Consider the following 17,568-nt stretch of genomic DNA (forward strand, 5'->3'; position numbering starts at 1 on the left):
GGACAACGCCCTAGAAACACCAATCCGTCCGATCTATGCCATTGTTGAAGATCTTGCAAGTGCAGGTTCCGGGTCAGTGTCAAAAGCTTGCCGCGCAACCTACGAGATCTGCGATCTTTACACTCGATGGGGATATTTGTCCGTGATATAAAGGAAGATAACTATAGAGATGGGAAGCTTGTTGATTTCGGAACTGCTTGGACTGAACCGCACGTTATATTGAACCACTACGATAGGTGTATGCATTTTGATGCGGTGGAGGAGAGGGTGGGGGATTTGGCGATGTTTGATGATATGGCCAACGGGCAACGGCATCGCTAACCTTCGCAAGGTCAGCGCCATGAAGAACCGGGACTACTGTCATAAGTTGCCCAGTCGTCTAAAGGATTCGGACGAGTTTAAAAGCCTATAGCGGCGTGTAACAAGCATTGGGCCGGCTATGCTTTTTATCAATGTCGTGAAGGACGATGACTTGAGAAGCGAATCTTGCTTAGGTGCAAGGTCGGAAGGCATGGCTTCCCGCAGTCGCAGGAGGAGCCTATTCCGCACCACCTGTCGAAGGCGCCCTGTATGTCCATCATGATCAACGTGGCAATATCGCCCTGGTCGTGAAGCAATGCTAACGCTAGGTCGAGCGCTGAGCATTTGGGCAGGCCACCGCGTGCTGGCTGTGGATGGCCCTTTGCGTGATCGCGACCCAGGCCAGACGGCGGGCTATCAGACGCTCGAGTCCTTGCCGAGGCAGGCCAGGAGGGAGATGGGCCTCCAGCCTCTTGGGCAGATAAGTCCCTCCTGCCCGGTTTGGGGATCATCACTACCTCCGCCAGGCGGTAGCAGACCGGGTGGTGGCCCTGGTGTATGCAGCCCTTATACAATTCCCTCACCGCTTCGCCGAATGTGGCTCCAGATCCGACGCAACATCCGAACTGTGATGCCGTCGACTCCGGGAGATGTTTCCAGTGGAAGTGCACGAGTGAGCCGCGTCGGCGAGCACGACGCTGCAGTCGAGGGTCCTCTGCCGGACCTCCGGCGCCTAGGGGTCCGTGATGTCGTCTGCAGTCACGCGCCTCTCCAGGATCTCTGTCCGAAGCACGTTTGCCTTCTCCGTCTGGGTCTCATAGAACGTTTTGTGACGGTCACGGACTGAGCCAGAAGGCTGTGGACTCTATTACGAAGATTCTACTCTGAAGAAGAGAAAGGAGAACAGAACAATACAGCCGGGTGTCCTCTCCCTAAATATGTCTTCCGTACGTGTGGGCCGTGGCTTAACAACATGTGGGTCATGTACGCAAACGGGGTGTGACGGTGCTCAACGAAAGCCGTCACACGTTTCGCCTACTTGTATAGGCGGCCTGAACGGACTCGCCTTCTCGGCCACCGCATGATATTGCATACATCATCGTCACTCTCGGCGCCTTCCAGAACCATATTGACTTGCTGATATTGCTGAGAACCGATATTCCTTACGGCGTACTTTTCGATCTTGGTGAGCCGCACGAGTTGGCCGTGTGAGCGCCTGGGTCTGGCAGGGTACTCCTTATGGTCGGTCTGTCGGAAAGGGTTCGGCGCAGTTCGCGCACCTCTGCGGGTGCTTGCAGTCGTTATCACGGTGGTCTTTCCCGCCACATCGTCGGCGGGCCTGCTTTCGGTCGCAGGCGTAGCGGGAGTGGTGATCCCAATCTTGGCGATCAGTCGGGCTAGTCGGCTGGTGCCCAAGAGCCGCCACCTCCTCTGTATCGCCGCCTCGAAGGACACAGTCATCGTCACAGTAGGCTGGTCGCGACGGAGCGTTCGGAGTGTCTCTTAGCAACATGGAGCATCAATTGGTTCGGCGCCTGTCTGGGGCTTGATCCCTTTGATAGCTTGGCCAGTCCACGGCCCCCCATATATCCGTGAGCTGCCTCGGGCAGTCAGCCACAGCGTAAGTGTGCCACTTCTGGAAGCCTTCAACCGCTCCGAGGCGGGCCGGGCCGCCCAGTCGTCCTGCCGTTCCACAAGCAGGTCCCTCGCCTCCCGGTCTGAGGCCCGAATAACCCATCCAGTCTTCACCCGGGCGATCTGTGGCATGCGTTCTATCCCTAGGTTGAGAGTCTTAGCTACGTGAGCTCTGATGGCATGTCCCTGGTAGCCCCATGCTGGGGACTTGTCGTCGAGCCGCATGAAGACACGCAGGTCATCCTTGTATGTATGTATGTATGTGTATTTCACCCGGAGGATTTCTCCTATAGGGCCTAGACGTAAAAGCTACTGACATTTCAATACATTAATGCGTAACACCTTAAGCCCCACGGACAGGTCATCCTTAGGCGGCTGGACCGGAGGCGTTTCGGGGCCGTGGGTCGAGGCGGACCGGCAGGGGCCCCTGCCTGCACCATCCCCTTCTGGGCCATAGCGGCGTAGGTCGGTGTGGTCCCGTCTGAGTAACGAAACATGCACGGACGATTTCGAATCATGCACGGAGACTTAAACCCCATTTGGAAGAGGGACCCGCCCACAACAATTTGGCGCGCGCCTCCCAACGCCGTGGCCGCCTCGTCGCGCCTACCACTGGCACCGAATAGTGGCTGCTTTACGCTTAGCCTTCCCGGAAGTCTTGCTGTTTGCAACGTTAACGACGTAGCCTTGATCTTGCTGATCATTCCGAAGTGCCTCAAGAGCCTCGGAATATGTGCAAAAAAGTGTGTCCTGGATAGATATAGGCTCAGGGCCTGAGCCCTCGATCGTAGTCATCGTGGCGGCGGCGGCGGCGGCGGCGTTGGCTACAGTGGCCGCGGCAGCCATCGCGTTGGGAACGCGCGCGCCAAATTGTTGTGGGCGGGTCCTCTTCCAAATGGGGTTTAAGTCTCCGTGCATGATTCGAAATCGTCCGTGCATGTTTCGTTACTTCCAAAATTTGGTGCTCTTCCGAATGGGGTTTAGCTCGGGGTGCATGTTTCGAAATTGGGGGTGTATGTTTCGTTATTCAAATCCCTTTCCCTTGCAGGCAGGAACCTAACCTAGGTATGCATGCAGCAAAGCCATGGTTCATTCATTATGCTTCTAACAGGGGCTGATAAGATTTCCTGTCTTGACCGCCTAGCGATGAATAATTTACCAGCACCCACCTGCCCTCGGCACCGAGTTTCCAGCATCAGCTACGAGTCCATCCAAAAGTCGCCCACGCACCCTTCTCCGGCACCCTCCCTTCCGTATCATGAGGGTTGATACGCCGAGTGGTGAGGCGGCTGTCGGGTCGGACGCACCGCGAGAAAAGGGCAAGGCGTCTCCCGAAACTCTGAGGACGGGCTGCATTGCCTGGGTGGAGAAGGAAGGCCAACCGCGGCGAGCCGAGATCCTCAGTATCAAAGAAACGAAGAGTGGCAAGCATTTCTATTGCAACTTCGACAACTTTAACAAGCGACTGGATGAGTGGGTTCCTGTGGCCAGAATCGACTTCAGCCAGGATGTAGAATGGCCGAATCCAGAAAAGGGCAACCTGAACGATTCAAAATCCAAGAAAGCGCCGTCAGTACAAACGAAAAAGGCCCCAGTTTCGACGAAGGCACAAAAACGCCCCGGAAAGAGGGAGCAGTCGGTTCACTCTGAGGCCACAACTCCTCATCCTTGGACAGGTGTGCCCACCATCACAATGTTTTTGGAAAGCGACGACAGATCCATCTGCTGACTCCGTCACACCCAGAATTCGTGGAGTCTCAAACCCGAAAATCATCGTCGATTGGACCCGATGGCGATCCCCAGACATTCACCAGCGTCGGGGCTAGTGCTACGCCGGCCGCCACCGACGAGCTGGACGCGGACGAGGAGGAAGGAATTATGAAGAAAGCGGGTTCAGTCGCGAAGAGGAAATCGAGAAGTTGAGAACCTCAGGTTCTATGAGTCAAAACCCGCCGAAATTTCGCGAGTACGAAATATCTCGAGAGTCCAATTCGGGAAGAACGACTTGTTTCCGTGGTACTTTTCCCCCTATCCAGAAGTGTTCAGCCAGGATGACGTCATCTTCATCTGCGAATTCTGCTTGAGTTACTATGGTGACGAGAAGGCATTCCTGCGACATCGCAGAAAGTGCACGCTGCAACACCCACCGGGTAATGAAATATACAGAGACGACTACGTGTCCTTTTTCGAAATCGATGGCCGTCGTCAACGCACATGGTGTCGGAATCTCTGCCTACTGTCTAAAATGTTTCTCGATCACAAGACACTGTACTACGACGTCGACCCCTTTCTCTTTTACGTCATGTCGACCCGGAGCGACAAGGGCTGCCATATCGTAGGATACTTCTCCAAAGAGAAGGAGAGTGCGGACGGATACAACGTGGCTTGTATCATGACTCTGCCGCAGCACCAGAGGAAGGGATACGGAAGGTTGCTGATTCAGTTCTCATACGAGCTATCCAAGATCGAAGGCAAGCTAGGATCACCGGAAAAGCCGCTTTCAGATCTGGGCCTCTTGAGTTATCGCCAGTACTGGTCCGAAAACATACTCGATCTGCTGCTAGGCTACAACGAGCGAGACGACAGAGTGACGATAGAGGTGATTTCCAAAACTCTAGCCATGATGACTCAGGATGTCGAACACACCCTGCAAGCAATGAATATGCAAGTCTATCACAAGAGCGACCACAAGATCGTCATCCCCGACAAGCTCATCAAGCAAAGGGAGAAACAGAAGCAGAAGCAAAAAAGATCTCTCGACCTGGCCAGGATACAGTGGAAGCCGCCAGTGTTTACAGCCTGGAGCCGGACGTGGGGCTGGTAAAGATGCGCCGCAACGATATGTGTGGTGGAAGAAAAAGGTGTCGCATCGAGCTGACCCTGTTTGGAAGGAGGATACTTGTTTCCTGTGTATGCAGATATCGGGGTCCCTCCTGACAGCTATTTAAGCTCGGTCAGTGGACACCCAACGCTCTTTACTCTCTCTTTTGTAACAGTAACAGAGACCTCTTTTACCCCTTCTCTGCGGGATCAGCTTTCACATCCGACTTGTCCCTCGTGCGTGCCTCGTGGTGAGATCCGACAGCATCTTTAAAAAATGTTTATCGTTCTGCCGATAAATTTGTGTCAAGTGCACGTGCGTAAAGTCACATTGACCCCATGCATCACTCATGAAAGCCCACTTTTCATGCTCGTGGAATGGCCCATCCCTTTGAGTGTCGAGGAGGAGCAAGGGGGTCACGAACAGGGATCTCAGCCAATAAGACCACTAGGCGATTAGGGGTACATTGTTTTACTAGCAAATTTGGCTATGGTAGAAGTCCCAGCAATCCTGCTTAGTACATATAGCTACATCACACTGGTTACATCCCTTACGAGTCTTCGTGCCCGGCTTCTTGCGTGCATTGCTGCTAGCTGTGCCTAACGGCTTGCGCCGACTTCGTGATCTTATTTCCCCAGCTTTAAAGCCTTGACAAGGAAGGCAGCGAGAGCTTTTGCCGCGATTGACATGTTTATTCAGCCGAAGGCTGACTATACATTAATTCAGCCGAAGGCTGACTATACATTAATCAGAATAAGTTTCCCAATATATGAGGATTTGGTGCAGACAGGGGTCATAAGTTTCTTGGGCTCTGATTGGTCCCAAATTTGTATGTACGGTCGCAAAACGATCAGCAACTGGATGACGGCTCCTAAAAAGTGGGTCCCGGTTTGTTCAGCCGAAGGCTGACTATACATTAATCAGAATAAGTTTCCCAATATATGAGGATTTGGTGCAGACAGGGGTCATAAGTTTCTTGGGCTCTGATTGGTCCCAAATTTGTATGTACGGTCGCAAAACGATCAGCAACTGGATGACGGCTCCTAAAAGTGGGTCCCGGTTTGTTTACTTGGAATGTCGCGTGACTTGGAATGTCGCGTGACATGGAAACTTCACTGACCCAACTCGTCTTGATATCTTGCTTCAAGCCTTCGGCTGAATAATGAGTTCTAGGTCTACTCAAGGGCTCCAAGTTGACTTGGCTTCGATCGTCTGTGCCCGCTGTGGCGAGAAGAAACCGGCAGGTGACTTCGTGAGCAAACGGAAAACTGGCGGGAACACCAAGAACTGCCTGGACTGTCGGAGTCGGTGCAGTTCTCATGTCAGCTCTGTCTTCCCGCTCCGTATGACATTCAATACTAACGAAGTGAAGTGTTCAAGATCCCGAGGGGCGATTCTGACGTTGAGGGACCTCGCCGCCCGTCCTTCCTCGCCTGGGAGAGCTAGCGTGAAAAGAGTCGAGGCAGATGCTGACCTGTCGCCTCCCAGCGAGAGATCGGGAACCCAGCCTAGTTCGCCGGAGAAGCTACGACGACTTCATGCAGCTATGACGTTATTCAAAAAGTCAATTAGCCAGCCGCACATAGAGCTGGGAACGCCAATTCCACCAACCCAACAAAGCTCGCGGTTCTTCCGGGCGCTGGCCCCGTCACCTGCTGAGCAGCCAGCGACCGATCCAGTCGCCTCCCATTTTGATCCATCGACTGCCCGAGGCAACGCAACCAGAATGAATTATTCTTACCTGGCTGCTAGATTTCACAAAGGCGGGAAGGTATCGCAAGATGATCTCTCTACCGCAGGGGCTAGGGTTAAGCTGGCCGCTATCCAGCGCGACCATCGATCACGACGTCGTGCAGGGGAGACCGTGTCCCTGACTCCTTCCATATCTCAACTCGGCGTCTCGGAAGGTTCGGGTGTCCTGGATAAGATGTCCCTTGTGTTTTCGTTGCAGCAGTGTGTTCGGGCTAACAGGGAAAGTAGATGCGAGTCGAGATCGGCCGCAGCCGAATGGGGATCAGGTAGCCAAGGAAGGGGCAATAGAGACCAGTTTTCCGAACCCGATATGGACGCCGAGGACTATTTCAACCTGCTGCTTTCCCCCGCTCGACCGCGTCGCTACCGTGAACAATTAGGGGCTGATTGTAACTCCGATGCCGAGAACGAAGACGAGAACAGCGATAACGATTCAGTGTATGAAAGCCCTGTTCGTAGTCGCTTGCAGCAGCCGTCTGCGCGGCCAAGACGCGGCCGCCGTGGTCCTGCCCTGGCACAGGAGGGCGGCCGAGACAACCGGGAAGGCGAATCCAGAGACAACCTCGACGGCAATATCGACTGTCGCGGCCGCCACGGCGTATTCGAAGTCCAGTGATAATTCCACCGGAAGAAATGGCGGTCTTCCGTGCACAAGATCCGGCGTGGACTGGCGACCTGGATGCTTGGGCCTTGACGGACTGCGATAGGGCCACCTCCGTGAGTTCTGGACCAAGCTCAACAATGACCAGATGGAATACTGCAGCCGATGCCGCGAGTGTTGGTTTCAGATGGAAATAGATTATGACGGCATTTGTTCGCGTTGCTATCGAAAGGATGAGAAACGTGGCCCCGACGAGCCTTACTTCTTCTCTGCGGAAAACCAGCTCGACTTTGGCCCCGTACCGACCCGATTGCCCGAGCTCACACCTACCGAAGAGGCATTGATTGCTCGTGTCCATGTCCACGTGAACATTATGCTTGTGCGGGGGCAGCAGTACAAGTATCGAGGGCACGTCGTTCACTTTCTCCGCGAGGTTGGCTTGGTGTACAACCAGCTCCCTCTCCTGCCGCGGGAGTTGAACACGGTGTTGCTGCGTCCTGCCAACACGTCGTCACACGCTAATCTCAGCCGGCAATTCACCCGCCAGTTCCGCGTGCGTCGCCAGGCGGTTATGATATGGCTAGACTACCTGCGCCATCATCATCCTGGCTATCGATCCATCGCGATCGACGACGAGCGACTGAGCCAACTGCCCGAGGACGGCAATGTGGTGGACGCCATCCCCCAAAGTCAGGTGGAGGCTGCCGATGTGGGACCGGAGGAAGATCAGGAGGCAGAGCATGACCTAGAGGATGCGGCTGCGGTGCCTGACCTGTTGGCCAAGGACACGGAGCTGGATGCTCTGCGGTCTATTCTCGTGGGTGAATCCGAAGCGGATGCGGGCAACCTTGCCACAGGCTCTCCAGGGCAGGCGAGGCACGAGCTCCAGCTTCCCAACATACGGCACACGCCGATCAATGAGTTCAATCACTCTCATGCCCTGCTCTCCTTGGCATTCCCTGCCTGTTTCCAGACGGCAGAGCCGACTTTGTGGAGCCTCGCTTGCGGTCCATTGAGTACAAGGATTACATCGAGCACGCGATGCGGTGGCACGACGGCCGTTTTGCGCGCCATCCAACCTTCCGCTTTGTCGCATTCAACACCCTGATGCGGTCCCAAGCACGTGCGAGGTCCAAATTCTTCGTGAAGCAACACGATGGCACCCGTGAGCCGCTCACGCGAGAGCAGCTTATTCAGGCGCTCGAACACGCTGAGGATCCACGGGCGCAGGCGCTGATCAACTCGATCACAAGGCATGCGGTGTCGATTCGCGGTACGCGACCCTTTGGAATAGAAAGAGGCAGGACCTCGAGGCGTATGCCTACAGCTTGGGTTGTCCTGGCGCATTCATCACATTTAGCCCGGCTGATTTACACTGGCGGAGCCTCTACCAACACATGCCCCGATATGAAGAATGGCTGGGCGCGTCCGAGCCGGAAAGGATGGCATTGTCGCGGTACTTGTTGCGGCAGAACCCTCACATTGCTGCTTTCCACTTTCACCGCCGATACTGTCTCTTTCGGGATATCGTGTTGAGAACGAAGTTTAACGTGACGGATTACTGGGGCCGGTATGAATGGCAAGGGCGTGGGAGTCCACACAACCACGGTCTGTACTGGATGGAGAATGGCCCGGTAGCCGACATGAGGGATGAAACCGCTCGCGACCTTTTTGCACGCACGTGGGGATTCCACATCACTGCCATTAACCCGGAGCCGAACAGGACAATGCCCCAGGGTGAAGGGAATCCCCTGAGTGTGGATCCGCTGGGCGTAGAGATGACATTCCTGCGGCTCTCGCAAATCGTCAACCGCTGCCAGCGCCACAGATGCAATACCGCGTACTGCTTGCGGGTCCGAAAGAGAAGTGGGGACCTGGCGAACGATATGCAAGGGGCTGCAGCCGATATCGAGGCGGCCAATGTCGCCGATCCGGAGAGGGAGTGTCGTTTCAACTTCCCCCGTGCCTTGCGGGAGCTAGCCGCAGTCATCAGGAAAGAAGGTAAGTCATATTACATCTTCGAGGCAGCCCGCAACGACAGCCTCATGAACCACTTCAATCCTGCCATCATTCTGGGCTGGCTGGCCAATATCGACATATCGCCCTGCACCAGCTTACAGGCAGTCATTACGTATGCTGCCAAGTATTGCAGCAAATCGGAGAAGAAGACGGAGCCTTACTGCAAGCTCGCAGATCAGGTTTTGCCGCATACAGCACACCACCAGCCCCTGTTGTCCTTCTCCTCTCGCCTTATGAATAAGTTGATTGCCGAGAGAGATTATTCAGCGCAGGAAATTTCCCACTTGCTGCTCAACATCCCTCTGCAGGAAGGCACTCGGATGGTTGTATACGTCGACTGCCGTCCGTTGGAGCAGCATGTGCGGTCGTTCCGCGTCGACGAGGATGTCAGTGAGGCTGTCGGCAGCTACCGGAAATATCTGCAGAGAAATGACCAACATGAGAGTATAACCTATCTCGAGTACCTGCAGTCCTACAATCTCAAGACGTGGAGGAGACTCGGTGCGAACGCGAAGAAGAGGGTCCTGTCCTACTTCCTCGGTACAGGTCAGCGGAGGCATCACCCCAGTTTCATGACTTCTGCCGTGTCAAGTTGATGATGGCCCATCCGCATCGCTCTCCGGAGGAGCTGCTTGCTGTGGACGGGCAGCCGTTTGAGTCCTTTGCGGCGGCGTACCAGTGCTGCCGGCAGCGACACCATTTCCATGAGGACGACCATTACGGCGAGGTGGGAGCAAATGATCTGCAGGCAGAGGACGATGAGTTTCAGCGGGAGGAGCACGAAGAGCCTGTCGTGGAGGAAGATTGGCATGAACTCGCCCGTATGCTGCCAGACCATCCGCTGGAGGAGGAGGATATCGACGTGCTGGGCCGGCGAGATGTCGACGTGAATTATGACTGGACTCCCACGTTGGACGGTATACCGATGACGGCATTCTCCAGGGCGACTTCTGGAAGCAACGCAAAGCCGAAAATCCCTTCACCTTGATGTGGATCATCAGCCGCTGGAGGCTCGCGATTCCCTGAATCCGGAGCAGCGCCTAGTGTACGATACGGTGATGGGCCACTTTCTGACCCAGGCCTGTTCCCAGTTGTTACTCCATGTGGACGGCGGCGGTGGCACGGGCAAATCATACCTCATCAATCTGCTTTCGGCGCACCTCCAAGCCGCCTCGGGCGGAAGAGGACGCCTGTTTGGCGTGCCGCGCCCACGGGCGTTGCGGAAATCAGATATCGGGCACTACCTTGCACTCCCTGCTGCACCTCCCCATCAACAAGGACTTCAAGCCCCTGTCAGCGATCGACAAAGCTCAGCTCCAGAAGAAGCTAAAGGATGTCAAGTACCTGATCGTCGATGAGAAGAGCATGCTGGGTCTGCGACAGCTGTCATGGATTGATGACCGTCTCCGTGAGGCGTTCCCGAATAGAAATGAGGAGTTCTTTGGTGGTCTTAATATCCTCCTGGTTGGCGACTTCTTTCAGCTTCCCCCTGTACTGCAGAAGCCTCTTTATTACGACAAGGAGGTGCAGGGGGTAGAGATCAAGGGCAGGAACGCATATCGGCGCTTCGACAAGACGGTTTTCTTGAAGGTTGCCCAGCGTCAGCGCGGCAACGATCAGGCAGCGTTTCGCTCAGCTCTTGAGGAATTGCGGCTGCTCCAACTCTCTATGGAGTCCTGGAAGCTCCTCTCCAGCCGTGTTCAGGCGAAGCTGGACGATCAGGAGGTTGCCAAGTTCGTCAATTCCCTACGAGTATACGCCACGAAAGACAGGGTGAACGAATATAACCACTACCACCTCGACCGCCTAGGCCGGCCTGTCATCCAGGTCATGGCTAAGAACGTTGGCCCCGGTGCTGCTGCTGCTCCTGACGACAAGGCAGGCAACCTTGCGAAGCAGATTCCCGTATGCATTGGCGCCCGTCTGATGCTGACGTCCAACCTTTGGCAGCCGGTTGGCCTCTGCAACGGTGCACGTGGTACAGTATACGATATCGCGTGGGCGCCTGGAGCTGACCCCATGCGAGACCCTCCCTGCGTGATCATGATGGAGTTTGACAAGTACCGGTACACGGGGCCGGTATTCCTGACCACCACAGATGGCAGGAAGATTGTCCCGATTCTGCCAGTAGACAGGGACTTCCTCGTCGGAGCCACACTCTGCACTCGTACGCAGTTTCCCCTGATCGTGTGCTACGCCATTACAGTTCACAAGTCGCAGAGCATCACCGAAGACATGATCGTGACGGATCTGTCGTGCCGTGACTTTCAGACCGGTTTGAGCTACGTGGCCGTCTCGCGTGTGAAAACGCTGCAGGGTCTGATGCTGGATGCCCCGTTTGACCGCAATCACCTGACTTATGCGTCGCCGCCGGAAGGAATTAAGATGAAAATGAAGGATCAACAACTTCGCAAACGACAGGTTCTTACCCAGAATCCGTATAAGATAGGCGACGGGTCTACGTAACTCCACTTGATGCTACCGGCGACAAGATCGACATTTTCAAGGCGCAGATGAATGTATGATTGTAGATACTGTACTGATTGTTCAGTGACTGACTGCTTGACTGGTAGCCAGACTCGCAGCCTTCGGCTGATTGTACGCCTTGCACCACAGCCCTAAAGACTAAAGTGCAAGGCGTGGCGCAGTATTTTGCTGTGTTATAGGCGTAAATATGTCTCCAGCTCGAAATAGTTGTCTTGAGCTACCGTCTTTGCTATAAGCCTCGCAAAGATCTCTCACAATGCGTTGCCGCCACTCGCGCTGTGAGGTTATTCGCGGCCAGCTTGGCTGGCCCCAAAGCTGAAGAAGGTAGCTGTTAACAAGGGCAGTCTCAAGCAGGAAGGTCCACGCAAGTGCCCGCCAATTTCCCCTACAAACACGGTGGTCTAGTCCTCTCCTGCTCTTAGTTGGTCACCAATATCAACGCCGCCCATTTGATCAATGTAGTCTGCAGAGATAGACGGCACAGGAAGACGTAATACAGGCTCGGCACCGAATTTTTGCTGTATTGGGCGTGCTCGAGGCTGCGTTGTTGTCGGCCGGCGCCGAATTCGCTCTTCGAATTCCTCGCCGGAATAGACTGTTGAGAGGAATAGCACAAGAGCGTTATCTTTCCAAGCGAATTGGTTGACCTAGAAGAAGAAGACGAATTAGTAGGGGAATTACTAGAGAGCCTGTCTTCTAGTACTCGTACCTGACCGTCAGGGGTTGGCGCAGTCTTCAGTGTGCCCCACGGCCAACAGTCCCCCTTTGTGTCAGCTTTCTTCGCCTCCACGAAGGGTTTGTAGAAGCCACAGTTGATTCGGGCTGTGCCTGTGGCCCCAATCTCTAGCTGACGAAGAGCGTTGAGGAGGTTCGGCGAGGAAAGAGGTTATCAAAGAAGACATGGTATGTCTGTTCTGGTAGTTGCTTGACTAGGGCAACAACGACGCTCTGGGTCGGGTTGAGAGAAATGCTGCCCTCTGCTGTGCCTATGGCCCTCTTCCTTTTCTTCCCAGCAGCCGGGCCAAGGGCATTACCATGCCCCACCCCCCTTTCGGTAACACCCACCTTTCGGTAGCGCAATTGAAAAATTCTCCACCAAAAGTCTACCATTTGAACTACATGAAATAAAATACTACGTCACACCTTGCACTTTAGGGCAGTGGTGCAAGATGTACAACCAGCCGAAGGCTGCGAGTCTGTGGGCAAGAGGAAGTCCCTCTCCACTGGTAGAATCGGCACAACCTTCCTGCCATCGGCGGTGGTCAGGAGTACCGGTCCGCTATACTTGTCAAACTCCATCATGATAACACAGGGTTGGACCGGTTGGTCTTGGATGGGGTCAGCTCCAGGCGCCCAGGCAATGTGGTACACTGCTCCGCGAGCGCCATTGCAAAGGCCAACTTGTTGCCAGAGGTTGGACGTCAGCATCAGACGGGCGCCAATGCATACAGGGACCTGTTTCGCAAGGTTGCCCGCCTTGTCGTCAGGAGCAGCAGCCGCGCCGAGCATCGAACCCTGAATAAGTAGACCTAGGGCTCATTATTTATCGAAGCAAGGCGTGAAAAGGCGTTGCGTGAATGAAGTTTCCATGTGAAGCACATTCCTAGTAAACTGTCAGAACCGAAGGTTCTAGGTGATCCTGAATAGGAAATGCACAGTTGTGATGCAGTGGAACAATCGTATGTGGGAGTGCAGGCCGATTAGGCTTGCAGAGATGTGTGTATTGTCTGTGTGTGTTTTCTTCTTTTTAAGAGCCGTCGTCCAGTTGTTGCACGTTTTGCGGCCGTCCATACAAAGATTAGGCCAATCAGAACCCGGGAAACTTATTGACCCCTGTCTGCACCAAAGCCTCATTATTGGGAAAAAACTTATGGATTAATGTAGAGTCAGCCTTCGGCTGAATTATGCTTTGAGGATTGTCTATCTCCAAGGGAGAGGAAGTCACGAAGCTAGCGTTGTGGCCTCAGCCGTACTCAGCCGTACACGTGACTGTGTACGTAAGCTAGCTAGGTGAGTGGGGAGCCAATAGAGGCGCGGATTAAGTTAACGTAATCCACCCCCTTCCCGGTCACACCCCCTACCCGCTCAAAAATTCCCCACCGACACGACCCGCACTTCATGGCGAGACAAGCCGAGCACGATGACGGAAATTCGAGACCAATCGATTCCACGCGAAGAACGGGTCCTGCTCGCCGTCAAGGCCTATCAGCAAGGCCAATTCGACAGTACCCACAAGGCCGCAACGGCATATGATATCCCTCACTCGACAGTATCTGGTCGACTGCGCGGTGCCCGCCCCCGACGCGATGCGCAGATGAACAACCGGAAGTTGACGGCGACGGAAGAGACTGCCCTCGTACAATGGGTCTTGTCGATGGACGAGCGAGGGATGCCGCCGACAGTGGTCTACACTCGCCGCATGGCCAACTTGTTGCTCTCTGAGCGCGGCCAAGAAACTGTCGGCGAGAATTGGGTGCGGAAGTTCGTTGGCCGCCACGACGAAATCAAGGCGAAATACTCTCGTCGATATGATTACCAACGTGCCAAATGCGAAGGTCCGAAGACGATCCAAGAATGGTACGATCGAGTGGCAATGGCGAAGCAGAAATGGGGGATTCTTGACGAGGATGTCTACAACTTCGATAAGACGGGGGGGGGTTCAAATGGGAGTCATTGCGACGGCAAGAGTCCTTACTCGGTCTGACCGGCGAGGTCGGCCTATGGTCATGCAGCCAGGAAATCGAGAATGGGGTTACGGTGATTGAGTCTATCAATTGCCAAGGTTGGGTTTTGCCGGCGATGGTCATCTTCCAGGGCAAGGTGCACCAAGCAAGCTGGTACAAAGCAGGTGTGCCCAAGGACTGGCAGATTGCCGTGAGCGACAAAGGTTGGACTTCCGACGACCTTGGATTGCATTGGTTAAAGGCAGTTTTCGACCCATACACACGGCGCCGTACGGTTGGAACACGTCGACTTCTCATTCTCGACGGGCACGGCAGCCATGTTACGCCGGAATTTGACAAGTACTGTACGGATAATGCCATTGTGGTACTCCAAATGCCAGCTAATTCCTCACATCTCTTACAGCCTCTGGATGTCGGGTGCTTTTCGCCCTTGAAAACGATATATGGGCAGAAGGTTCAAGAGAAGATGCTCGCAGGGGTCAACCACATTGAGAAAGAGGACTTCCTGCCTCTATACGTCGAGGCCCGCGGACAAGCACTCTCCCCGTCGAACATCCGATGTGGATTCATGGCCACAGGCCTTTCTCCATTCAATCCGACCCCGGGTTCTGTCACGGTTACGCGTTCAGGTTGACAGGAATAGCAACCATGATGCACGGCAACAACTTGTCGAGGAGGAGCAGGCCCGACGGCAGAGAGAAGAAGAGCTATGCGTCCCAAGACAGCGTGCACCACAACGGTGTAGTAAATGCAGGTCTTTGAACACAATGCCCGGACGTGTAATAGCTAGACAGTTCTGAATTGACTTGCTTGTTTGTCTCTTGGACTCAATTGCCGTCTGTTGTGTTCGGTTGGTCGTGACGTGAGGTGCGGGTCGCGTCGGTGGGGAATTTTGAGCGGGTAGGGGTGTGACCGGGAAGGGGGTGGATTACGTTAGATGACAACAGGCGGTCTGGTGTCGCGAAGACCGTCGCGCCATGCAGGCAAAAGTGGAACGCGCTCCTACAGGTGCGCTGCAATTGACACATATCCAATGACTGCTCCCGACACACCCTCAGGGATCGCGGCTCCGCCGGGATTCCTGGAAACCAGGCGCGGGAGTCGAACACCATGCACCGCATCCGGGTAAGGGACCAAGGATACCTAAGAAGGGGAAGGATAACAGCCATATGCGGGGTACCCCCGCACCGCGCGCAGCTACCGGAAGTTACAGGGGTGGTTAGCCATCCCCTCCCGGGCTCATAACTTGTCGCGAAGACCATTGCGCCGGCGATGCAGGCAAAAGTGGAGCGCGTTCCACTTTGCCTGCATGGCGCGACGGTCTTCGCGACAAATAGACAGACGCGAGGACGAAAGCGGGGCGCGAAGGCGAAGCTCGCAGGAGCAAGCAGCCGAGGCAGGGGTGGGGCTCGAGGCGCGGGCCAATTAGGATGCTGGCGGCGTCCTTTGGGAAGTCGGCGGCACGGATTCAAAATTTGGGCAACTTCTCCAGGCACGCGGCTGCGATGGATGGATTCCCACCAGTGGCAAGCCGCGAATAAATTTCAGGAATACTCGAGTACGTGAGTACGATGGGTAGCAAACCCATTTGAAACAATAGAGCCCCATGTGTCTTCATGCTCTACCCGAAGGTAAGCACATACCGGTAGTTGTTTCCGGTGAGTAATCAAACATGCACTCCGACTTAAACCCCATTTGGAAGAGCCCCACCACCAAAATTTGGCGCGCGCGTTCCCAACGCCGTGGCCGCGGCGGCTGCCGCCCGGTCGCATTCAATCAGCATTTAATTATCACCAACGCTGGAAGCTGCGTTCCTTGGAGTCGTTCAAATATATCAATACGCCCGGCCCGACCGATTTTCCGATATATATACAATGTGCACACCTTTGACTACCGCCCGTGAGATCAATCAACGCCGTGACTATGACTGTGACGGTGCCGGAGGATCCATAGGATCCGTCTGATCCGTCTGACGCGGCGGAGGACGAGGCACGTAAGGGACGAACGTATGCCCGGCCTGCCTACCAAAATTGTATGGCGCCGTGTCCCCTCTGATCCCCTGGCTGTCGGGCAGGCTCCCCTTGCCGATATAACAGCGAAAGTCACATCCCGACTTCTTGGTCGAGGTCTTGTATATGCCCTCCTTGGCATCCCAGCACCTATATTGACCACTGTATTCGCAGCGGATATTAGCTTCCTTGCGCCTTGGCTTGCCGGCAGTCTTGCTGTTTCTGACGACTACAACGTAGCCAAGGAGCTCGTGCGTGGCCTTCAGCGTCTCTAACGCCTCGTCATACGTATCGAAAGACATCTCCTCGATAGCCTCAATGTCGCTGTTTGTATTCATGTTGCGATCGGTCGAATTCATCGTGACGGTTGTGCGGTAGGCGGCGGCGGCGGTGGCGACGTTGGTGATAGCTTCAAAACGATGGCTTCAAAACTGTGTGCAGAGGTGGCCTCGGGCGCCGCGCCAAATTTTGGTGGTGGGGCTCTCTTCCAAATGGGGTTTAGGTCGGAGTGCATGTTTGATTACTCCTGGTTCTCAGCAATTCGTTCTGAGATTGGAGGCTTTCGAGGGTACTTTTCAGCTTCCGACTGTCTCGGTCAGCATTTACCGAGGATCTGTCGACTCCTTTGTCGACCAGTCGGCGCAAATCCCGAGCAGTGGGCTGCTGAAGGGCGAGTGAGTCTGCGGAGCTATCGCCAGACTCGGAATCGTCTTCCGCTTTCTCCATGATCTGCGACAAAACGACATCGGGGTCAAATGGTACCATGCCCCACCCAGAACCGGTACACCCCCACAACCGGTACAGCAAAAAGGCGCCATGACCATACAAACTATATCAATTGAATTGAAGCCATTAGCCCATACTAAATTATAGAAGAAATACTACTCTGTAGTGCGTTCAATGCTTAATCGCCATGAGTTGTTGGGTTTTTGGTTTGTCGCCGCGCCCGTGTGTAAGTAGGCGACGAATCAGGTGACTTTACCCTCCCTCCCCCCTTCTCCTCTTCAACCTGATTAAATGCACCATTAATCGTATCTGGCACCTCTTCTTCTCCCTGTCGAAGCATCTAGACACTACCTTACATATATCAGAGTTTTATGGACATATTATTAGGATTGGGGATCATTATTTCCTTCCTTGGCCTCATACGATCCAGCGTAGCCGCTGAGGCCTGGAATCTCTGATCCTTCAGCACCAACTCTGCTTCATTGCGCTCAAACACTCTAGGTATCTTTCTCAAAGTCCTCTCGAGACTACTAG

At 54.5% G+C, this 17,568-nt stretch overlaps 8 protein-coding genes across 8 annotated transcripts; 4 read left to right on the forward strand and 4 right to left on the reverse strand.

Annotated features, from left to right (window-relative positions):
- Positions 1-880: 880 nt before the first annotated feature.
- Positions 881-2,160, reverse strand: HRG_01523 (uncharacterized protein; the record flags this gene model as incomplete). Its single annotated transcript, XM_044859994.1, has 4 exons — positions 881-1,033; positions 1,396-1,743; positions 1,812-1,897; positions 1,935-2,160. The coding sequence occupies 4 exons, from the start codon at positions 2,158-2,160 to the stop codon at positions 881-883; spliced, it is 813 nt and encodes a 270-aa protein (XP_044726394.1).
- A 381-nt stretch (positions 2,161-2,541) lies between these two features.
- On the reverse strand, positions 2,542-2,853 carry HRG_01524 (uncharacterized protein; the record flags this gene model as incomplete). Its single annotated transcript, XM_044859995.1, has 1 exon — positions 2,542-2,853. One exon carries the CDS (start codon positions 2,851-2,853, stop codon positions 2,542-2,544), a length of 312 nt encoding a protein of 103 aa, XP_044726395.1.
- Positions 2,854-3,193: 340 nt separating this feature from the next.
- HRG_01525 (RNA binding activity-knot of a chromodomain-containing protein) lies at positions 3,194-3,858 on the forward strand (the record flags this gene model as incomplete). Its single annotated transcript, XM_044859996.1, has 2 exons — positions 3,194-3,611; positions 3,680-3,858. 2 exons carry the CDS (start codon positions 3,194-3,196, stop codon positions 3,856-3,858), a joined length of 597 nt encoding a protein of 198 aa, XP_044726396.1.
- A 322-nt stretch (positions 3,859-4,180) lies between these two features.
- Positions 4,181-4,759, forward strand: HRG_01526 (MOZ/SAS family domain-containing protein; the record flags this gene model as incomplete). The annotated part of the gene is made up of 1 exon (XM_044859997.1): positions 4,181-4,759. One exon carries the CDS (start codon positions 4,181-4,183, stop codon positions 4,757-4,759), a length of 579 nt encoding a protein of 192 aa, XP_044726397.1.
- A 2,382-nt stretch (positions 4,760-7,141) lies between these two features.
- HRG_01527 (PIF1-like helicase domain-containing protein) lies at positions 7,142-11,594 on the forward strand (the record flags this gene model as incomplete). The annotated part of the gene is made up of 13 exons (XM_044859998.1): positions 7,142-7,225; positions 7,297-7,930; positions 8,083-8,362; positions 8,404-8,565; positions 8,647-9,514; positions 9,599-9,649; positions 9,721-10,014; positions 10,071-10,138; positions 10,220-10,901; positions 10,956-11,006; positions 11,079-11,106; positions 11,155-11,194; positions 11,264-11,594. The coding sequence occupies 13 exons, from the start codon at positions 7,142-7,144 to the stop codon at positions 11,592-11,594; spliced, it is 3,573 nt and encodes a 1,190-aa protein (XP_044726398.1).
- A 439-nt stretch (positions 11,595-12,033) lies between these two features.
- HRG_01528 (uncharacterized protein) lies at positions 12,034-13,124 on the reverse strand (the record flags this gene model as incomplete). The annotated part of the gene is made up of 2 exons (XM_044859999.1): positions 12,034-12,210; positions 12,858-13,124. 2 exons carry the CDS (start codon positions 13,122-13,124, stop codon positions 12,034-12,036), a joined length of 444 nt encoding a protein of 147 aa, XP_044726399.1.
- Positions 13,125-13,755: 631 nt separating this feature from the next.
- Positions 13,756-14,319, forward strand: HRG_01529 (helix-turn-helix, psq domain-containing protein; the record flags this gene model as incomplete). Its single annotated transcript, XM_044860000.1, has 3 exons — positions 13,756-13,903; positions 13,961-14,088; positions 14,179-14,319. 3 exons carry the CDS (start codon positions 13,756-13,758, stop codon positions 14,317-14,319), a joined length of 417 nt encoding a protein of 138 aa, XP_044726400.1.
- Positions 14,320-16,220: 1,901 nt separating this feature from the next.
- HRG_01530 (uncharacterized protein) lies at positions 16,221-16,667 on the reverse strand (the record flags this gene model as incomplete). The annotated part of the gene is made up of 1 exon (XM_044860001.1): positions 16,221-16,667. One exon carries the CDS (start codon positions 16,665-16,667, stop codon positions 16,221-16,223), a length of 447 nt encoding a protein of 148 aa, XP_044726401.1.
- Between the last annotated feature and the right edge of the window lie 901 nt (positions 16,668-17,568).

This window comes from Hirsutella rhossiliensis, assembly GCF_020360975.1.
Source record: "Hirsutella rhossiliensis strain HR02 chromosome Unknown scaffold00001, whole genome shotgun sequence".
In the NCBI taxonomy this organism is placed as follows: domain Eukaryota; kingdom Fungi; phylum Ascomycota; class Sordariomycetes; order Hypocreales; family Ophiocordycipitaceae; genus Hirsutella; species Hirsutella rhossiliensis.